Genomic DNA, 22,164 nt, shown 5'->3' with positions numbered 1-22,164 from the left:
CCTGCTGCAATCTGAGAAGGCTCCCAGGGTAGGTGCTGGCCCAGCTGAGGTTGGAGCTGCCAGATGAAGGGAGGAGAGGAGGGAGGAACTCCGGGGCGGGGGGGAGGAGGCACAGTGCTCCCCCTGGGTCTGCTTCCCCGGATTGGTGGGTGTAGGGGGTGTCCCAGCTCCGATAAACAGCTGTGCCTCCTGCAGCTGCTCTGCCCTTCCGCCCAGCGCCTCTGAGGGAGCATTTTTCCAGAAGTGAGACTCCTGACCTGGCCGCAGTGGTTTTCCCCGTGACTTGGCTGAGGGACCCCTACGGCCCCCGTCACCATTCCTGAGGCTCAGGAGGGGCAGCCAGCAGCCAGGGCCAGGGCGGCAGCCCAGCCCAGGCTCAGGCCCAGCCCAGGGCTCAGTGCGGAGCAAAACATCTACATCAGGCTCAAGGCTGGAGGTGAGAGGAGCGTAAGATGTCTTGGGGACAGAGAGGCCCCGGTTCAAATCCAGGTGCTCTCCTTTCTGAGCGGTGTGACCTTGTGCAAGGCTATTAACCTTCCTGAATCTGTGTAGTCCCGTCTGTACCATGGGATTACCAGTCACTGCCTCGGGGGGATACACAGGAGGTGAATGAGGTCACACTGGCCACACGCGGTGGGTCTGCCCATTTTCAGGGGAGATGCCAGCATAGACACATGTCGCATCAATGGGAGCAGAGCCTTGGACGAGGGCGGTGAGGCCCGTCAGATCACTGATGGGCACTCTGTTTTGTCCAAGCCTAGCCCGAGCCGTGAGAGGAGTAAACTGGGCGCCTGACCGTGGGACCGGAAGCTTCCTTGCACTTTTTGGTGCTTCTGAGCAGCTAAGACGTTTCCAGCGGAAACCTGGTGGCCCACTGCTCTGTCCGCTGGTTTTGAGGGCCCAGAGGCCCAGTATTGCTATAGTTGGAGTTGTTCAGCCCCTTTCTGCCTCTCCTCAGACCCCAAACTTTTACATAATAGTTTTCTTTAATTAGCTTACCTTTTTATTCAATCCTTTAAAATTTTTTAAAATTCTCTTTAAATAGTTCTAAATCTAAAAAACGCACCTCCTTCCTCCTGTGTCTAGCCACATGGTTTTTGTCCCTGGAGGAAGCCACTTTTTCTAAATTCATTCTCTCTCTCTCTCTTTCTCTCTTTTCCCCCTTTCATTTTTCTTCTCACACAAATGATAGCATTCACGGCACTTTTTTTAGCCCCTTTTTTTTCATTTCATGGTATGTCTTGCTGTTCTTCCCCTAACAGTTCATTTGAAAAGCATCCTTGTTTCCTTTTTACAGCTGCATAGTATTCCACTTCATGCTGAGCCCAGTATTCATCCAGTCACTCCCCTTTGGTTGGGTATATAGATTACTCCCCCCGGGACCTCGTATGTGCAGTCCTTGAGTCTGCTGGTAAAAATCTCAGCAGTAACTGAATTCATTTTATGAGACACCTTGTAGTTGGACTGTGAATGGAAATTCAGTATCCCTTTGGGCAATTCAGAGGTTACTGTGAAAAGTCAATAAAAAGGAAACAATGTTATTAAACTCTGGCTGGATCCTGCCACCTGTCCTGGGTACAGAGTTGAGGCTTCGAAGGCTGTTAAAGACATAGTAGTTCCCAGGTGACACTTTGGTGGAGAGACGATGTCAGATCATTGTGAGGGGCAGACACCGTGGGCACAAGCGCCGGCCTGCTTCCGATCCCCCCTCAGCTGCGTGTGCCTGAGGCAAGTGTCTTGTGTGGCCAGTGCCTCGGTTTTCTGATGTGTGAAATGGGAATTATGATGGCCTTGCCCCTCAGCACTGTCAGAAGGATTAGGTGGCACTCATCTTGGATGTTACTAACCTGCTTGGTGCCTCAGTTTCCCCACATGTCTCACTAGGGGATTAGACCAAGTATCTCCTGCCAAGTCTTTTCCAGACTACAGACCCTTCAGGGTTTGGCTAGTCACCACGGGGGGCCTCCAGGTGCTGAATTTGGGGACCTCAGAATCTCAGGGGGCCTCCCCTTCCACCCTCCCCTGTGCACTGAGCGTGTAAGCCCACATGAGGCTGTGTCCACATACAAGTGTGTGTGTGGCTGTTGATCCAGGTGGTGGTTGGTGAGGCAGGGCTGTGCAGACCCCGGGGCACCCACAGGTACCTTATGGGGGGGAGTGGGGGGAGGAGCAATCAATGGCAGCGTTTCTTCACCGTCCTCTCTCCAGGCCTCCTGTTGAGCTCACGTGGTAACTCCGTGGCCAGGCAGGGGGGCCGAGGGGGCATGTTTGCATGGCCCCATGAGGTCCTGGCCACTTACCTGGGCCCACTGGAGCCCCTCTTTTTCCTGCTCTATCTCCAGAGCCCCCCAGGTTCATCAAAGAGCCCAAAGACCAGATCGGCGTGTCGGGAGGTGTGGCCTCCTTTGTGTGTCAGGCCACGGGTGACCCCAAGCCACGGGTGACCTGGAACAAGAAGGGGAAAAAAGTCAACTCACAGCGCTTTGAGGTGAGTCAGGGGGTGTGGGGAGGTAGCCTGGGGCCAAGGCGGCTCAGTCATGGCAGTCGTCACAGAAATGTTCCCCCGACGTAACATGGGCAGCCAGGGCCGGGCAAGCCGGGCTGGCACCCTCTCAGCGGGACCCTTCTCCCACTCACTCCCCGTCATGTGGCCCCCCCGCCTGCCCAGTAAGGGCCCTGCCAGACTGGCTTGCTCTGCCCCCTTATGCTGTGTGGCCCCGAGCAGGGCCTTGCCCTCTCTGAGTCTTATCTGACACACAGACTCACAGCCAACACCACTGCTCACAGAAAGGAATCTGGACACAGGCACATGATTAGACAGGCATGTTTCTACATCCAACACGCCTTCACATGCCAGTCACACATGCTTAATGTGCATGGCACACACCCATGTACACATAACACTCTTTACTTGTACATACCCGGGCCCAGCTTTCTGCCTTTGGTGTATACACGTAGGACATCCACCACAGGTGTGTACAGCCCCCAGCTCCCCTCCCTGGACCCCTGGGACCCCAGCCTGGCCCTGACCTCTCTTCCCTGCCCACGGCAGACGATCGAGTTTGACGGGAGTGCGGGGGCCGTGCTGAGGATCCAGCCGCTGCGGACGCCTCGGGATGAGAACGTGTATGAGTGCGTGGCCCAGAACTCCGTTGGGGAGATCACGGTCCACGCCAAGCTCACTGTCCTCCGAGGTACTGGGTTCCCCCGTGTCGGCGGGGAGGCACTGGGCCCGAGGCTTTGGGGACAAACACCAAAAGCATCTGTGAAAGCCTTGCTTTGGCTTCTCTCTTTGGGAGACCTTGGTCTCTCTTCTCTAGCCCCGAATACCACTGAGCCCAGAGCCTGCTGATGGGCTTTAGTAAGCATTCGCAGCAAAGAGGTGCCTCAGAGACTAGAGCCATCCTCATTTTTTTTTTTATCTCAATCATGCTCTTCTGATTACAAGAGGCTGACTGAACCCAAATGGTTCAAATAAGAAAAACAATTCAGTGGTTCATGTGATGAAAATGTATGCATCCAGCTTCAGGTTCAGCTGGATCCAGGAGCTCATACAGGGTTCTCAGAGCTCACCCTCTGCCTCCGGGCTTATTTTCCTCTACATATATCCCCAGATGCCTCAGTAACTCCAGGCTTCCAAGCCCCACCCAAAAGGGAGGACCAGATAGCCCAGGACGGGTGCACCTAGCCCAGCTTGCCCATGCCAGAGCCAGTGACTGTGGCTGGAGGAACAGAGGACTCTGATTAGCAGAGTTCTCCCTGGAGTCGAGGGTGTGCCAGTTTCTTAGACAGAAACAGCTGTGCACCGCCCCCGCCCCCCCCCCCCCCCCACACACACTTCCTCATACATTCACACGAATCCTTTGGTAACACTCCTTCAGTAGGCTGTTTGCTGGTCTTTCAAGTAGGCTGGGGGTGGGGCACAAGAAAATGGCTTCCTCATTATAAACCAGCAGCATTCAGACAGCCTTGCCACAAATCCCTGCCCAGCTGCTCTCTACTGCCTTCTCTCTCGCAAGGTGGTTTTAGCCCAGGGGCCTGCAGCTTGAATTCAAATCCTGGCGCTGCCACTCTGAAGCTGTGTGACCTTGCATTAGTTAATGAACCTCTCTGGGCTGCAGTTTCCTTCTCTCCAGAGTGGGATAATAATGATGCTCAACACAAGGGATGGTTTCATGGATGAGATGAGCGGTCGCTACAAGTGAGAGGCTCAGGCAGTGCTACTCGGGGAATGAGCACTTGACCAAGTCTGTCTGTCTGATATTATTATTATTATTATTATTATTGTCATTGTTATTATTCTCGTTTGAACAAGCCAGCTTGGCCACCAGCCATTCTGCGGCTCTCAGGTGGGTGGGTTGCTCCTGTCACCTGCAGGGATACCCTCACCCTCTCAAGTATGAGCCACAGTCGGCAGTTCGGTGGGAGGTGGCCCCACATGTGGCTCTTCCAGCGCCCTCCAGGGCGGCAGCGCTGTGGTCACCTTGGAGCCCTGGGAGGAGGCATCCTATTGGCCCAGGGCACTTTGTCCCTGACCCTGGTGTGTGGCCTCTGCAGGGTCCTGGGCTCAGAAGCTCTGCTGTGACCATCTGGAAGCCCTTAATAACTTTTAAACTAGAGGCCTCATCCCTTCATGTGGCCTGGGCCCTGGAGCCTGTCCTACAGGGGTGGAGGGAGGAGGGAGGGGGGGGGAGGAGGGAGGGAGGAGGGGGGAAGAGGGTGGCGTCCCAGGCCTGGCCCGCCTTGCTCCTCCCAGCAGATATTTTTGCCCTGACCTTTCCCGGGCATAGCGGGAGCAGCCTGCCTCCCCGTGCCCAGTGCCAGCCTCCATTGTAAGCTCTCAGAGAGTTAAAAGAACAAGCTGTGAGTCTATTAAGTGCCCCGGGCGTCTGGGAAGGCTACGTCTCTGCTCCCCGCCCCCGTCAAGGCCTCCCTGGCTCTCTGTGCTCCAGCTGCTAGAAGGACGCGAGCTTGGCTGGGCACGCGGCCCAGGTATTTAACCCAGGAGCCTGGCCTCCCCGGCCCCAGGCCCTGTGCCCCCCCCCCCCGCCCCCTTTCTGAGCGTGGAACATCTGAGCTGCTGGGCCGGCATTCCCTGCCTCTCCCTCCCGCCCGCCATCTGATTGTGGACTCCACTCACGCCTCCCACGCTGTTGTTTTAATTAAACTCCGAGGAATAGGGCACAATGTGGTGCGTGATGAACAATTTTGTTTAATTAGGAGCTCGCAGTAACGTCAGGCGGCCGCGGCCTCCCCGGCACCCACGTGCCTGCTCCCACCCTGGCTGGCTGCCACCCACACATGCTCACGGGGACCCCAGCAGAGCTGCGTGCACATGGGAAGTGCTAACATGTGTGGGTGCGGCTGCATACATGTGTGAACATGCATGCACACATATGGAAACAGGAGCACAGACAGGCAGACCAGCCTCCCTCATGCACAGGCCAGCTCCGCGCGCCAAGCATTGAGGCCCTGTTGTTTGGGCATCAGCCTCGGGTGCTGTTATCAGTACTAATGAGAACCACCTTCTTGGTCGTTCAGGCTTCGGGGCCTGAACCACCTCAGACAGGGTCCTACTGCTCCCGATAGCTCCAGGCCTGGTTTGGGGGTTCTGCAGCTGCCATCCCAGCCTCCTCCGGGCTCAGCCAGGCTAACCCCGGCCTGGCTGTGTCCTGCCTATATGACCCGGCACAGGGGCGTGTCTCTCTGAGCCTCAGTTTCCCCCTCTGAAATGGGCCCCTCTCTGAGGAGGGCACAGGGAGGTACCTGCACAGAGCCTGGCACGTAGTCAGCGTTCAGGACTTGGGACTGGGGCCGCTTGCCCTCCATGCAGCGCCCCCTGCATGGGCCGCAACCACAGCCGTCTGTTCCGCGGAGGGAATAGGGTGCCGTGGCTCCGTCCAGGGTGGCGGTGCCAAGCCCGGCCCTGGAGGGGTGGCGCGTGATGACTGGGCCTTTGCCCGGCTTTTCCCTTCTCTGTCCTCAGAGGACCAGCTGCCCCCTGGTTTCCCCAACATCGACATGGGCCCCCAGCTGAAGGTGGTGGAGCGGACGCGGACGGCTACGATGCTGTGTGCTGCCAGCGGCAACCCTGACCCCGAGATCACCTGGTTCAAGGACTTCCTGCCCGTGGACCCCAGTGCCAGCAACGGGCGCATCAAGCAGCTGAGATCAGGTGAGTGCAGGTGGCAGGAGGATCTGGGAGCCACAGAGGACAGCAGGGGGAGGGCAGCATCTCCAGGGCCCAGGCCCTGTGGGCTGATGGGAGGTAGAAAGGCGGAGATGGGGGACAGCCGTGGGGGGCATTGACGATGGGTGTGTCTTCCGAGCTGGACCAGGGGGGATATAATGGGGCACAGACTGGCAGGGGTGATGGAGCTGTGGTAGATGATAGGAGGAGAGTTCTTTAATGCTGAGTGGGCACATAATGGGCCGTTCTGCACAGTGAGTTCCCAGCGAGGCATAGAGGATGGTGGCTGTCTGCGGTGCCCAGCAGTGAGGACACAGGGGGACAGACAGGCAGAGAGGATGGGAGCCACGGAAGGTGGCCTAGGGAGAGGGTCTTCTGTGCTAAAGTAGTAGGCGTCTCCAGAGGAGAGAATGAGACACAGGCAGGTAAGGTGTGGGGAACCAGGGGAGCTGCAGGCGTAGTGTCTCCAAGGCGGAAGCAGTAAGGAAGCTATGGGCAAAGGCAGGCAGAGGATGGTGGTGAGGTCTGTCTTTATGGGGCACGGACAGGCAGCCTAGCCTGCTTGTCTAGGCCCGGGCTGGGCTAGGGGGCCTGGGGGCAGAGCACAAGGCCTCGGTCACCTCAGGGATGGAGCACAGTCGTCTCAGCATAGCACCCACGTGCCCCATCTGTGCGTCCATGTGTCTGGGGGCTGTGTGTGTCTTGTGTCCGTTTTCCCCTGCTTCACGACACGTCCGTGTGTGTCTGGGCTCCCTGTGTGATCTGACCTGTGGCACATGCAGCCATGCCATCAGCACATGGTTCTCCTCCTCCCTCCCAGGGCAGAGCTTGTCTGTGCGCATCTCAGCCACACGTGTACCCATGTTACCGTCCCTTCCGTGCACCTGTACCCATTGCAGTCCCCCCACGTGCACGCATCTTGGGCCACAGCCCCCAAGTCCTTATACGTGCAGACGCGGGTGGTAGGGCTGTGCCCGTGTGCACTCACACATGTTTCAGTCCGTTGTGGGTGCACACGTTGGAACACACCTCTTTTTGCTTTCTCTCCCCTTCCTCTGAGGACTCCGCCTGGGAGCCAGCCATGCCTGAGGCCTCCCAATCATTCTCAATGCCCCTTACTCACTGCCCGGCCACATCTTCCCAGGAGCCTGTCCGCCCACCCTCTGCTTTCTGTTTCCCTCCCCAGGGAAGACCCAGGCCCTGAAGAAGGGTGGACATTAAGACCAGAATTTCTGCACCTGGGAGAGAGATAGCCTGACCCCCCCCTCCCCCCCCACCTGTCCAGAGATATTTGCAGCTTTGGGGGTTTAGCTGGGGGAGTGATGGCAACCTTGGGAATCCAGTTGCTTCCCTGCTGGCTTCCACCATCGTCTCCCCCAAAGAGTCAAGTGATTAAGAGCATGGACCTCAGGACCTGATGCCGGGGTCAGGTGTCAGCTGTGTCCTAGGGCAGGTCCTCTCTGGGTCTCGGTCCCTGGCCCTATTGTGAGGGGCCCAGGTTGGGACGCCTGGCACATAGTAGGTGCTCAGTGAACACATGCTGCTTTATGAATCCTAATAAATCTGATTACTCTGCCTCTCCCTCCGCACCCCCCGCACCCACGAGTTTACAGGCGTCTGCACAACCACCCGTTAATGATCCTGTTCTCTCTTTCTTGTCCCTCTGTTGTAAACGTTCAGAAACCTTTGGTAAGTCTCATTTCTTCACCATGTCAACAACTAACGCTCCCTCTGTGTCCCCCTGTCCCTTCCCCTCAGACTAACAGCCACCGTGACCGTAACTGTGACCCACTCCACGTGGCATGTTTACTAACCCAGCCCTCCCCAGCAAGGTGCCAGGGAGCTGCAGAGAGAGGAGCCCAAAAGGGAAAGAGGAAAAAAGGCCACACGGGGCATTCCAACCCCAGGTTGGGTGATGAGGGGAAATCAGGAGCTTTGCATACAACAACCCACCTGCCCCATTCTGGGCCTTGGCACTGCTGGAAAAAGGCGAAGTGACAGAAGCCCGGGGGCCGGGGCTGCAGTGAGACTGGAGTTTTTTAATTGGGCTGATCATGGGCTCTGCTCATCCTCTTTTCCCAGCATCTAGCCTGAATTCCCTGAAACCAGTTGCTGGGCTAATTCTTACTAAGGTGAGAATGACTGGTAGCGGCCCATGATTTTTCCTTCTTATGTTTCTTTGGCTACATCTTTTTCCTCTCACTACAGTGGCCATGGTCTATTTGGGCATCTTGGGAAGAAGTCCTGTTCACTAGCCTCTAGCTTCTACCATCATAATCTATGTGTAGTGAAATAGCCCAAAGCAAGGGCTGACCCAGACTCCCAACTGCCCTAGATTCTAGTTCTCCACATTGCAGCCTTAGGCAAATTCTCATTTCTTCTCTGTAAAGAGGAGAGAGTGGCCTTGTCAGGTTGAGGATTTTGTAAGAGAGAACATGGTGGTTCCAAAAAGTTTAGGCTAGAGAGCCCCCAACCTGATAGGCTGGATAGCTGAGTTCAAGGCCCACTCCTGCCTTTGACTCATGGTGTGACAATTCCCTGGCCTTTCTGGGCCTCAGTTTGCCTATCTGTAAAATGGGCCTGGGCTTTTTTTTTTTTTTTTTTTCACCCTCAACTTCTCTGCCCTGGCCTTGGGGTCCCCTTGTCCTCGACAGGGTTATGAGCTGTCATCGGGGGAGTTGGTGAGATACCCCTTTTCCCCCGGAAGATGAGCAGAGGGTGGGACACTCTAGTCCGGGACCTCCTTTTCCTGTCTCCTGAGTTGTCTCTGCTCCTGTACCCGCGTGGACACACACACAGCCCTTTTTTCCTCTTTTCCTTTTGGAAGTAAAGGAGACTGCAGGCCCTCCCTCTCCCTTTGACCCCCTTCACTACCCTCCCCTGTCTTTCCTACTTGGCCTGTCCGTAACACCTTCCCTTTGCTTTATTAATGCCCGGCCCTGGGGCACTAACCCGTCTCCCACCGTCTCTAACACGATTCCTGAGATCCCTACTGCTCCCTACCCCTCCCAAGAAGGAAAAAAGGAAGGGAGGTCATCGACCTCCCTCCCTCCACCCAGAAGGAAGGCAGCCAGCAGGCCTGGCCCGGCACAGACCTCCGGGGCCTCGATGCCCTCCTTCTCCAGAGTGCCTGCCTGCCTGTGGGAAGCCCTCCTGACTGACAAGCCCTCAGACCCACCCCGCTCCTGGGAGCCTTGCCCCCTCTCCTCGGCGGGGTCTGCAAGGTCCTTAGACCCAGGCTGGCTCGGCTCATGGCCTGGCCTGACCCCCCGGCCCCCAGGACTGCCTCCCGTCGTTCACCTGACTCTCTCTGCTTCCCTTACAGAAAGCACTCCGATCCGAGGTAAGAGGCTCTCTACTCACTCACCCACCCACTCATGCTCTCTTGCTGCCCACCCCGCCCCCCAGGCTCCATGGGGGGCTGCCTCGGGCCCCCCTCCACATGTCTCCTCCTCGACACCCTGCCCAGAGTTCTTCCATTCTCTGTGTCTATGTTGCTGTCTGTGGCTCGAGGGCTGAGTCCGGCCATGGTGGCTCCTCAGGCCACCTGGCTGCAGGCATGGGGCCGCCTCCTGCTCAGGCGCCTTCCATGCCCACCCAGAGTGGGAGAGGCCAGATTGTGACCATTGCTCTGTATGCAGCCCTTGTCCATCTCCAGCCTCTGTTTTCCCATTAGTAAAGTGAGTGTACCAGCACAGAAGGGGTCTCCCAGCTCTGCAGCTTGGATCTGGGCGTTGCAGCCTGAGGGATCAGGGAGACAGGCAGTCTCAAAGGTCTGACTTTAGCCCCAGAGAATAGACTAGAATGGGCCTTGATAGGAGCCCTAGGAAAGAGTCCGTGTCTAATTCGGTGTTTCTACGAAATGCAATGTGAGCTGGGGCAGCCTCTCTGCCCTCTCGGGGCCTCTGTGGTAATACTTGCCTTCCTGCTTCCCCAGAGCCTTGAAGTTGGGGGAAAGTAGGAATGTTAATGGGGCAGACCCTCCTCCGCTTCCCAAGTGACGTGTCCCGTGTCACTCCTCTGGGACAGCCACGAACAAAGCTAGGAGGCGGGGTCTGCTGGAGATTGGACTGGATTTCCGGACTCTTGGTGCCAGGGACCCTGACCGAAGCCTGCGATTCTAACCCACTTGGAGATACTCACCGTCTTCATTTACAGGTCCCTGAGCACGCAGGTCCAGGCCTGTGATTCGGACCCGCTCAGAGAGGTCCACTCCTCTTTACTTACTTGTGGACGTGAGGCTGTGCCCTAGGTTTTGGTTTCAGGATTCTGCGGGGAAGTCCTGGGCTCATTTCCATTCACTCGTGGGCACTGTAGTGCTCAATCGCAGCCTGTGCTTTCAAGTATTCTTGAGAAGTTTCATTCATTCTTCTGTGTTCGTGGGAAGTGACGTCTGCTTTGGCCTGTGATTTCTAACATGCTGAGGGGAACTCGGCCCTGTTTTCATTGGCCTCGAGGGCACGCAGAGCTGTGATTTGGGCCTTTGGTTTTAAATATGCTTGAGAGAACTGGCCTGTTTAAATTTTTATCCGCTCATGACTAACAAATCCTTTGAATCAGGCTCAGTGGTTCTCAACCTTCCTGATGCTGCGACCCTTTAACACAGTTCCTCATGTTGTGGTGACCCCCAACCATAAAATTATTTTCGTTGCTACTTCATCACTGTAATTTTGCTACTGTTAGGAATCGTCATGTAAATATCTGATATGCAGGATGTATTTTCATTGTTACAAATTGAACATAATTAAAGCATAGTGATTAATCACAAAAACAATATGTAATTATATATGTGTTTTCCAATGGTCTTAGGCGACCCCTGTGAAAGGGTCGTTCGACCCCCAAAGGGGTCGCGACCCACAGGTTGAGAACCGCTGACCTGTCGGCAAGGGTGACCCAGTCCTGAAGTTTTGTTCAAACACCTTAAAGAATGACAGCCCTGCCTCTGTTGACTAACGGCACTGGGGGCTCCGGGGCCCGTGTTGCACACACAGAACCTAGGGGAACCCAGACCTATGTTCCCGTACACACGGGCACTGGGTAAAACCCGCACAGCACCCCAGCTCCCGGTTCCCACATCACCAGGGTGGCCCGTCGGGGGGTCCCAGGGTCTCGGAATGACCGCTGCGGGTTGCAGATGCTAACCCGTCTCTCCCTTTGCCTGGGCAGCGTCACTCCCTGCCTTTGCAAACACACCTTCATGGCACACGCTCCCCCGGCTCGTAGTTCATGTTGGCAGCCGTTTGTGAAGCCCCAGCCCCATGACCAGCCGCTTTTACGGTGACAGTGGTGTGTTCAGGATGGTATGGGGCTAGGCGCGGGGTTGGGGGGCGGGGGGAGACGAGCCAGGGGGGCGCCGGCTAACGCAACTCTTTCGACTGCCTCTCCGGCCCAGCCAGAACCAGAGCCGGGCCAGGTGGGGCTCTGGGAGAGCCCTCCGGGCACCCCTGGGCCTCCCCTGACTGGCAAACTCTCTCCCCTCTCCCCACAGGGGCTCTGCAGATTGAGAGCAGCGAGGAGACCGACCAGGGCAAATATGAGTGTGTGGCCACCAACAGCGCCGGCGTGCGCTACTCCTCGCCTGCCAACCTCTACGTGCGAGGTAGGGAACGCCGTATCCAGGTCGAAGGCAGGGACCCGCCCCATCCCATCCTCCTCCTCCTGGGGCTCGCAGCCTCTGGGCTCCCCTGTCCCCTGCAGACCTGAGCAGGAGGGCACCTGTGCCCAGTCGAGGCAGCACCTTGGGCCAGGCGGCGCCCCTCTCCAGATCTCAGTTTCCTTGCCTATAAAATGGGGCAGTTAAGTCCCCACCCCTGTGCTTTGTGATGGACGCCCGAGGGGGGTACTGGCCTTGGAGGGGGGTAGCACGAGGGGAGGGTACAGGGCAGGGCCTGGTAGGGGGGGTCAGGTCAGTCTTGAGCCTACAGGGCCGGGGGAGTCTGCAGGCCTCTGCCCCAACCTGCCCGCCCACCCCAGTCAGCTTCTTCTGTGGTGTGTCGTGCGTGCCTCCCTTGTCATGTGCTCGCTTCGCTTCTCCAAAATCCGTGACCTCGTAACTCGCCTCACTGCCCCCCCCTCCAGCGCCCTCCATCTAAGAGTTGGGGAGGGGTCTTCGAGGGTGCCCCCCATGCTGGCCCTCAGCCTTCCTAGAGCCCAGTTCTCTCTCCCAGTCACCCTCAGAAAGGACTCGTGGGGGCCAGAGCGAGACCAGGGCACAGCCGCACCTGCCCCCAGCGCCCCCGGGGTCTGTCCAGCCAAGCAGGCTTCTCCCGCCCGAGGCATGGGGCTCTTGCCCCAGCTCCTCCCTAAGGAAGCCCCTGGAAGCATCTACACATACTTCCTTTGGGGTCCCTTGGTCCCCTCAAAGACCCTGGGGGCTCCCCTGCCCCCAGATGTGTCTGCGACCCCCTTATCCCTGTGCTGCTTCTCTTCGATCCTTACAGAAATTGTAATCCGCCTCCTCCACTGTTTTCGTTCCTCCACCTCCCGCCTCCCAGGGATGTTTCTGATCAGATTTGTGGTAGAAACAGCTTCTGCCTGCCTGCCGTTCAGACCTCAGGGCTGTCCCAGCTGGCTCTGTACCCTTGACGCCAGCACGGCCCTCCTCCAGGCCTCAGTTTCCCCATTCGACACACCAGGCCCCTGCCATGCTTCACCCGGGAGGCGGGTGGCTCCTCCCTCACCCACAGCCCACCAAGCACAGCCCCACCAAGCACACAGCCCACCGGCCCGGAAGCCGCTCCTTGGTTCTGCACCTTGGGTTTTGCATCTGCTCTCTGAGGAGGAGGCTGCATGGAGGGAGGGGACGGGGACGCGGGCGGGCGGGCGGGCAGGGGGCACGCATTTGATCCGCTGCCACGGCCCCTCTGGTGAGTTCTAGTGCGTCCATGGCTCCAACTGACTGGTCTTTGTCTAACCTGCTTATTTTTCTGCAAACACCTGGGATGGGGTGTAGCAGTCTGGCAGAGCTCAAGCAGGGTGGGGGCGGGCCTCTAGCCGGGCTATGCCGAGGAAGAGGGGCCCTTGTGTCCTCAGCCCCCCGGAGGTGGGGTCCCCGGCATGTGCCTCCTTCCTTTGGGGGGGTATCCAGCCTCCCAGTCTTTGCCTGGGTCTCAGACGCTCCATAATTGAACTTAAAAAAAGAATTGTGGAAGGCAAGCATAGATCGTGTTTGTCAAGGAAGGAGTGGAGGAAAGGAAAAAGGTCATTGCTGTTCTTTTTTATTTTTTAATTTTATTTTTATTTTTTGGTTTAAAGAAAAGAAAACAACAAACGATTGCAGCTTTTAGCCTTGGGAAGTCCTCTTTTTACTCTCTGTATCTCCCCTATTTTTTCTCTCCTTCCCATGTCATTGTGTTCTGCATCAAACCCCCTTTACATCCCTCAGAGCTTCGAGAAGGTTGGTGTGTTTTTTTCTTTTTTACTTTCTTTACCCACATTTTTACATTCTGAAAGTGACACACACACACACCACACACACACACACACACACACACAAAATACACACAGACACACACACACACACACGGACTCACAGACACGCACATGGAAAATGCTAGAGAAATGAACTAAAAAAAAAAAAAAAAGAGAACGGAATGCGAATAATAAGCGCAAAGCAAACAAAAAACAAAAAACCGCCAAGCGTGAGCAAAAATCCAGAAAGACACGAAAATCTCAGCCGCGCCCAGCCCGGCCTAGGGCAGGCCGCACACATGCGATGCTTGCATTGTGGTCGCCTCTATGCATCCTGTTGGTAATGTTGTTGCTAAGTTTTTTGCACTCCTCGTCGTCATGGTAACTTGGGCCTGATGCATGCTGGGAGAATGTAAAAATTTCTCTGCATGCCACTCTTGTCGGTTCGGTTTGGTGAATTCCCAACGCCTTCTGTTGGAGTGTTTCTCGTCTTCCGTTCCGTTTTTCTCTTTTGGTTTTCTTCATTTTTCTTTCTTTGTTCCTTTTGTTTAATTATAAGGTTTTTTTGTTTTGTTTTGTTTCATTTTGGGGGGGGGAAATCGTTATTTTCCCCCCCTCCCATCCCTTTCACCCAGCCCCCTCCTCCTCCAAAGCGTTTTGTCTTTGGTTCTGTCTTGTGTTTCTGTGCTATTTGATTTCGGTTTCTTGGGCTGAGCTGTTCTGTGGTTGTTCTCCAAACGCATTGTGATTTAAAAGCCAGTGTTCCTGTCCCAACTACCACCTGGGAGGGTGGAGGTCCCACAGCTGGGATGCTGGGCAGAAAGTGACCGCCCGGGTTCAGGGGGTGGGGGCATAGACAGATGTGGGAGGTGGTCATAAGTTGTTGGGGTGTGTGGGATGAGCAGCCCAATTTGCCTGACCCTCCCCAGCCAGCCCCCTTGTACCCAGATCGGGCACCTAAGCGTTGCCAGGCAGCAGTGTGGGAAGGGGACTTAAGCAGGCAGGTTCCCGTCGTCTGCCTCAGCATGAGACCACCTCCCACTCTCCCAAACAGCCGCCCCAAAAAACAGGCATTTGCAGTACAGCTGAATGGGCCGTCGGCATTTTGAGTTCTTGTTCAATGTAGTGACAAGTCCAAATGTGGGACGTGGCTCCCTTAAACCGGACCATCCTCCCAAAATGATGCATGCTTGACACTTAGGCAGCATTCAGAACGGCGGCTGGTGTGTGACTTCGTGGGGCCTGGCTGGGCACAAACACGGAACCGCCCCTCAGAAAGTGTAGCATGACAGACTGGGGAAGTACTTCGCCAGATTCCCGGCCTTCGCCTCCCCGGCAGCGTCGGCTGATTCCCCCACCACCTCGCAGGCTCTGGGTCTAGTCACAGGTGTCTTTTGTCCAGACATAGAGCACGGTCACTTTCTGAGTCCCTGAGCATCAGAACTGTGGAATTCTGGAGAAAACCCAAGGGAACTTTGGACACAGCCTCTCCGCCCCTCTCTCTGCCTCCCCGATTCTCTCTGCCTTTCTCTCTGTCAGCTCTCTTTCTCTCTGTGTCTCTCTCACTCGCAAACCTTCAGCGATGCATGCTCCCATCATTTGCTCCCTCCCTTGAAGAGTGGCAAGCCCTCGAGAGTCCCACTCCAACCCCCAAACCAGCCTCCAGTAATACCCACTTAGATTCCTAATCTCCAGCCCCAGCCACGCCCCAGCACAGATGGCAGCCTCTCTTGTCCCTTCACTTAACTCCCAATTATTAAGCCTAGGAGCCAAGTTGGCAAGAGGAGTTTGGATGCAAAAAGAGGAGATGTATTTCTCTTGTCTTTTTTAATCCACGGTGAGAGGGTCAGGCTGACCCTCAAGGAAGTTCCAAAAGACGGAAGAGAGGGGTCTCCCAGCCCCTCTACCAAAATTATGTCCCAGTGAGTTGGAGCTGAGGGTCTCTGAAGGCCACTTGGACTTTGGGGGCAGTATTGCCTCGTGGTGAGAGCACAGACTCTGTGCTCCAGCAGACCCGGGTTCAAACCCTGCCTCTGCTTCCTGGCTGTGTGGCTTTGGGCCAGTCACCATTTCCTCTTCTAAACAGTAAGGATCATTAGTATGCCTAGCTCACAGGGTAACTGGGAGGATTCCATCCAGCTAATTAACGCTCCTCAAGTGCCCTGTGTAGTGCATGGCACAGAAGAAATGGCTGGTGGGGTTGTGGTAGAACAGGAAAGTAAAGCGTTCAAGCAGATGATCTGGACCAGGCACTGGCCTTGTTTGGGGACCTCAGTTTCCCTGTTACGTCCTTCGCAGATCCCCTGTTTGCATAAGATGGCTTATGGGAAAGTGCTTTGAGAAGAAGGGCAGAAGCTAATTCATTTGCTCAGATCTCATTTTTTGCTGGTGCTTTTCTGAGGCCATTTCATGATCTCATTTTCTCCTGGCTCCAAACCCATTCCCCTGAGATCAGTGGCCTCCCCAGAGCCACGTCTCTCCTCCTGTCCCCTGTCATTCCCCCAGGCAGCTCTGTGGCCACAGTATCAGAAGGGGGCAAAAAAAAAAAAAAAAGGCCCAGTGTGGGTGCTAGGCTACCCTTGCAGATAAGTCCCAGCCCACCCCACGAGATGTGGGCCACCTGGCACATTCTGCCCTCGAGGCTACAAGCATTTACATTGTTGCCGGAGCAGCCAGCCCTGGGAGTTAATTGCAAAGAATTTCCAAATCTAACTCTTTTTTTTCAATTCACAATCTCCAGCTTTGCTGATCCTAGGTTGTTTAGGGGGTGGACTATTCAGACTTGCCCTTCTCCTGAACTTCATCTCTGAGATCCAAAGGCCCAAAGTCAAAACCAGGCCCATTTTGTAATTCAGCTGGCAGCTGCACTCCCAGAACTCCCCTGGGGAGGTGCAGCCAAGGCTTTTGACAAGCTGGGAAGATGCCAGACTATATGCTCCCTGGCTGTTAAAGTTGTTTTTTCTCTTTAAAACCGTAAGCCGTGAAGGTGTGAATTCGTGGCCAAAGATGGTGTCTTTCCCGCTTGGTCTAGCAACGGAGCTTCATTGAACCACGATGCACAGAACCCAGGAAATGGTGTGCCACACAGCCCTGTGGTGGGGACACGCAGGGAGAACGCAGAGCAGCTGGAGGGAGACCTGGGGAATAACTTTCACTTTCCAGGGACTTAAGATTAGGGTTTTGGAGGAGGCCGTGTGGGGCTGGCGTCACTTACCGCCGGTCTCGAATGCCGAGCTGAGAACCTGGGGCTCGATGCCCCTCACCAGAGGGAGATCTGGATTGCCCAGTGCCGAGGTGTTCCTCAGAACCTTTCATTTGAGACCCGTCCCCCCGTCTTTTCATATCAACTCATATTACGGAATTTTATAGGACGGACTGTTTTTAAAATTAAATTTCTGGCACTCAAGCCATATAATTAGTGGACATGACCTCTGAGTGCTCCCCTTACCTCTTGGCCCCCCGAAACAGGAGTAGTTGAAGATATTGGTCCAAAGATAATGGGCCTGGAAGCCCTCTCCCCTCCTCTATCTCCAGAAAGACTTCCCGTGGGGCCTGCTGGCCAGCTCCCCAGTCCTGCCGATTATACCCAGCCACGCTGCCCCCAAGGGCCCGGACTTGCCCCTGGGGGGTAGGCGATGGCAGATCAGGCCCCAGCCCTTCTCCTCATCCCACCCCACCCCTAGGAGAGAGGGGGCTCCAGGGTGGGCTTGGGGGGCGGCGGGAGGGCGGCGCTCTGCAGGAACACTGAGCTCTAGACCCCTCTCGCCTGCTGCCTGCCTCACACTCTCTGCATTGCTGTTTCCTCTGTTTTTGGTGGGGGTGAGGGGACCATTAGATTACACCTCGTCATCCGGAAAGCCCGCGCCCCAGCTGCAGCAAAGGGGGCCAGGGGAGCCCGTCGATTGGCCAGATCTCATCCCGTTTTCTGCTAGAACACAGCAGCAAAAAGCACGGGGGAGAGAGGGCATGAAAGAATAAACACCAATAGAAAAATGGATAGTGCAGCAAAACGTCGGCTCAAAACGCCAACTTGCCAAGGCCGCTGGTCAGCCCGTGGGCCAAGGGTCCAGCCAGGTCCCTCCAGGCCTCGCATGCTACCTGATGGCGGAGGGAGCTGGTGGAGGGAGGAGGGAGGCAGGATGGTGGGGGGCTGGGGGGCAGATGCATAGGGCAGGCCGTACCCACCCTCCCTGGGCTACAGGCTGAGGTTCAGTGGAGGGGCTGAGAATCGGGACTGGAAATGAGGCCTCGGAGCCCCTCCCTTCCCCTGACAGGTGTAATCTAAGCTTCAACCCGCGGAGGCTGCAGAACTTGTGGCGTCTCTCCCCTGCCCTCCCCACCCTCACCCTCATTTTGGAGTCCAGAGGAGCATCCAGTAGCTTCTCTCACCCCAAAATGCCCAGCAGAGCCCCCCCACCCCCACCCCTCGGAGCTGCGGCTTGCTGAACCATGGAGATGTCTGACACTGTCGAGTTCCCTACCTAGTGCTTCAACCAGATCACCTCACTTTTGAGTTTCCCCTTCCCCTCTCCCCCACCCTTCTCCCCTGAACCCCACTTTTGGTTTTTGAGTTTCTGCCTCTTCCTGCTTGGGGGAGGGGTCGTCTCCCGGTTGCTTTGATGGTTTTTGAGTTGTTTTTCCATGTGAATCGGGGTTTGAAGCGACCCACCCCCTCCCAAACCCGTCACCCCCCCCACCGCCCACCTTCCTGACCCCTCACCCACGCGGGTCCCCCCGCTGGGACCCCCCGGCTACTCGGTGATGAGAAGAGCTGGAATCGAGAGCCAGCTGGAGCGTGCTGAGGACCAAGGCTGGTGTGGTCCCCTTATAACCCGCCTGGACCCTCCATTCAGGTCGGTAATTGGGGGCGGGGGTCCCGCGGGGCCGCCCTGTCCCGTGGGCTCCGCGCCCACCTTACTTTCTCACCCGCACCTCAGACTCGCAGCCGGGGGTGGAGAGATGACGTGGGTGGGTGTCAGCACCAAACTGGGCAGAACACAGGGTCAGCCGCCCGTCCTTGCCAGCGGGGAGGATGCCTGGGAACCTTGCGAGACCCCTATGAGGGGGTCTGCGTCCCCTGGCGCCAAAGGGCAGAGTCCTTCCCAAACTCGTGGCAAGCCAGCCCTCTTCCCACAGCCCACCCTGAGGAGAGGATGGGGTGGTGAGAAAGCAAGTGGGCAAAGTGTCTTAGGCGTCAGCTTTTATAGCTATTGGCAGAGCCGTTTAACCGATGGCTGCTGGCCATGTCGGGGATTCTAAGCACTAAAATCACTGTGGTTGATAAATGCCCTCCCACATTTAACTGACTTACAGTTAACACCCTCACACAGCGAGTCTTTTACATATTCAAGATGTATGCCTTGTCTCTACTTCTGAAAAAAAAAAAAAGGTACTTTCCAAATTGTGATACTTCCTGAGGGAAGATTTAAAAAAAAATTTTTTTTTTGTTGTTGATTTCAGGGAGGAAAGGACAGGGAGAGAGAGATAGAAACATCAATGTTGAGAGAGAATCATTGACCGGCTGCCTCCTGTACGCCCCCTACTGGGGATCGAGCCCGCAACCTGGGCATGTGCCGCAACCGGGAATAGAACCGTGTCCTGGTTCATAGGTCGATGCTCAACCACTGAGCCACGCCAGCCGGGCATGAGGGAAGATATTTTAAGATCAGATGTGAACAGGATCGCTTGGGCGGGATGTTGAGCCTTACAGAGGGATAAATTGGGCTCACATTTAATCTTTAAATTCTAAAGCCGGCGCTTAACGCCCTTTGATGTTCCAGCAATCCCTTTCAGTGTAAGCCTTTTACTGACGGCCCTGGGCGTTTATTATGGTGGTGGTTGGTTATTATCCAACTGGTGGTCGCTGGGCACTATTCAGCTGACAGCTGTGCAGAGGGGATGGGGACTTTTGCCCTCTTTGGTGTCCTCAGTGGGTAAGGACACACAAGGTTCCAACAGCCAAATGCCAAAAAGGGACACCTGGCTATGATTCTGCTACTTTCCACGGTGACGGAAGAGAAGGCTCGCTGTATCGCTTTATCCGCGGCAGGGGCCGGGCATTCCTGGCGTTGCTCTCTGGCCCGCCACTTCCTTTGTGTCTCCCAGCTGGCCCTGGCCCCTCTCCGAGCCTCCACTCCCTCATCCACAGCCGGGCATCAGAACATTTGCCTCTCAATGTTGTTGGGGATCAAGCGAGATAGGGATTCAACAGAAATTCTTACTCTTTCCTTTTTTAAATGCTTTAATCCTAACCCATCCCCAAACTCTCCTAAAGCAGGGGATTGAATTGGTCTTCCCAGCGGCCTGCTGAGCTCTGTCCTAGGCACCGCCCTAGGCAGCCTCGTGGCCTCAGGATGTCACTGATGTCTCCATGTTGCAGATGGGGAACTGAGGCTCCAGGAAGATGAGGGGTCTTCCCAAGGCCCCAGGGCTCGTTCAGCCACTGCAGTGCCCCCACCTCTGCCCTACAGGCCTCGAGGAGCTGGTCTTATTGTGCAGTTAGTTCTGGTCCGGTTTGTTCAGCCCTAAATGAGAAGTGGGCCTAGAGGGGCTTTATCGAGGGGGCTCCGGTGGGGCCGGGCTGGTTTGCCCCGAAGGTTCTTTCTCTGCGAGGATGTCACCTCTGTGGCCGCCGAGGCTCTTGGGTGCTGGGTAGGGGGGCCAGACCCTGTGTTCTGCCAGGGGTGGGGGGCACCTCCCTGGGGAAGCCACAGCCCTCCTCCTTTCAGACCCCGATTTTCAGCCCCACACCCATTCCATGTTGTTGTTGTTGTTGTTTTTCTTCTTGCTTTTGGGTGTTTTGTTTTGGAAGAATTTTTTGTTTGGTTGGTGTTTTGGATTTCTCCTTTTTTCCGCTTTGTTTCTTCATTTGTTTCTCCTGGTTTGGACGTCGATGCTGTTTTCTGTCCTTGATTAATTAGCTCCCCGCGCTCATCCCCCATTGTGTTCCGTTTCCATGACAACGCAGCGTCGGGCATCCCACTCGTATGCCTCGCTGTGGATGCTGGTGGCGGTGGCTGGCCTGGACCACGTCCGCTGGCTGGCCGGACCCCATTTTCTTCCTCCAACTCGCCTCACCCTCCACCCAGCCCTGCCAGAAAGCTGCCCCCCATCTCAGAGCCCCCACCCATCACACCCCCAGTCTGTCAGCATGGCCCCTCTGTCTCCCCTCCCTGCCCTGCCCCCACTCCTTCCCTCAGGGGATGCCTTCCACGTCCTCCATCCTGTCTCCAGTGTGACTCTGGACTTTTCGTGGGGCTTCCTTTTCCGAAGGGCTGCCAAAATCTTGGCCCTCCCCCCTCCTCCCCACAGAGCTCCCCGCTTCTCTCTGCCTCCGTTCAGGGATTCAGAAAACAGGGGTTGGGGTTTCCACTGGGAACCCAGGCTACAAGAGGAGGAGCCAGGCTGTCTCCCTTTATCCCCTACAGCCCCCTCCTCTGTAGAGCAGGCCACACCCCCTACCCACACCCTCTTAGGGTGCAACTGTACCCCTTTACCATGTGAAAATTAGAGGCAGGTTGGAATGCTGAAAGTCACGTGGCCCTGTGTTGCCTTTGAGACTCCATTCTGCCCTCTTCACAGTTAGAGACCAGACTCCTTGGCCCACCCAGGGCTGGGCACCTGCCCATGTGGCTTCCTAAAGGCCCAGGTCTGAGCCAGGAACAAGCTCTTTCTGGCTGGAAGGCTTTACCAGGCTGCCCTCAGTCCTTCCCACGGCGTGTGCCGCCCCAAGGGGCAGCAAGCCATTTGGAAGTGCAGGTGCCTGTGAGCACGAACCCCTTCCTTTCCCCACACCCCCACCCAGAAACCTGTCCAACTTCTGAAAATGGAGCCCCCGAAACGCGTCCTGCTGCCTTCATGGTCTGCGAGATGGGGACCGAAGGCTGCATCCGCTTCCCCGCTAAGAAATGCACAGGACATGTCCCCGTTTTTCTCAGCATTCAAGTTCATTCCCCACATTTATTATTATTATTATTATTATTATTATTATTATTATTATTATCGTTGTTGTTGTATTCTGCCAGGGCTGTGATGTGACAATGTGGCATGCCACATTGGGTCCCATCCGCTAGAATTAATATGCAGCATTGAAGTGGGCCCCCTCCCTCCTCCTCCTTTCTCTGTCTCTCCCGCCCTCTCTCTGTCCCTCTCCCTGTGTTCTCTCTTTCTCTTGCCTCCCCTGTCTCTTCTCTCTGGCACCCACATGAGTATGCACTCAGGCCCCTGAGATCCAGGCCTCTTCCATGCATTCGCTCTCTCTCCGTTCCTCTTCCTGCCTCTCTCTCTTTTTCTCTCTTTCTCCTTCTCTCAACCGATCTCTTTTGCATGCTGTTTGTGACTCTGAGAGCTGCATTTATCAATGGAAACTTGTGAGATCCGACAGAAGCTTTTAGAAGGGTTTCTATACCCAAAAACCACAAAAATTTCATTAGAGTTTCTCATCTTTTCCTGGAGGGCCCCCCCGGGGAAGTGGGCGGGGCCCGAGTCACCAGAGGGAAGTGGGGGGCTGAGATTCCCGGCCTGTGCCACCTGGTTCCAACTCTTCCCCTGACCTCCCCTCTTCA

The 22,164-nt window shown here is 56.0% G+C and overlaps 1 protein-coding gene across 1 annotated transcript in view; it reads left to right on the top strand.

Moving 5' to 3' along the window:
- The window catches only part of PTPRS (protein tyrosine phosphatase receptor type S), a 100,663-nt gene that overhangs the window by 43,483 nt on the left and 35,016 nt on the right, over positions 1–22,164 (top strand). Inside the window, 4 exon segments of the mRNA XM_070415882.1 lie at positions 2,343–2,488; positions 3,053–3,194; positions 5,987–6,175; positions 11,679–11,789. Coding sequence (XP_070271983.1) covers positions 2,343–2,488; positions 3,053–3,194; positions 5,987–6,175; positions 11,679–11,789 — 588 coding nt within the window.

This window comes from Myotis yumanensis, unplaced genomic scaffold (assembly GCF_028538775.1).
Source record: "Myotis yumanensis isolate MYYU_CA2020_CCGP unplaced genomic scaffold, mMyoYum1.0.hap1 SCAF_5, whole genome shotgun sequence".
Taxonomy (NCBI): Eukaryota; Metazoa; Chordata; class Mammalia; order Chiroptera; family Vespertilionidae; genus Myotis; species Myotis yumanensis.
The sequence above is the reverse complement of the archived record's forward strand: the minus strand, read 5'-3'. Positions and strand labels throughout refer to the sequence as shown.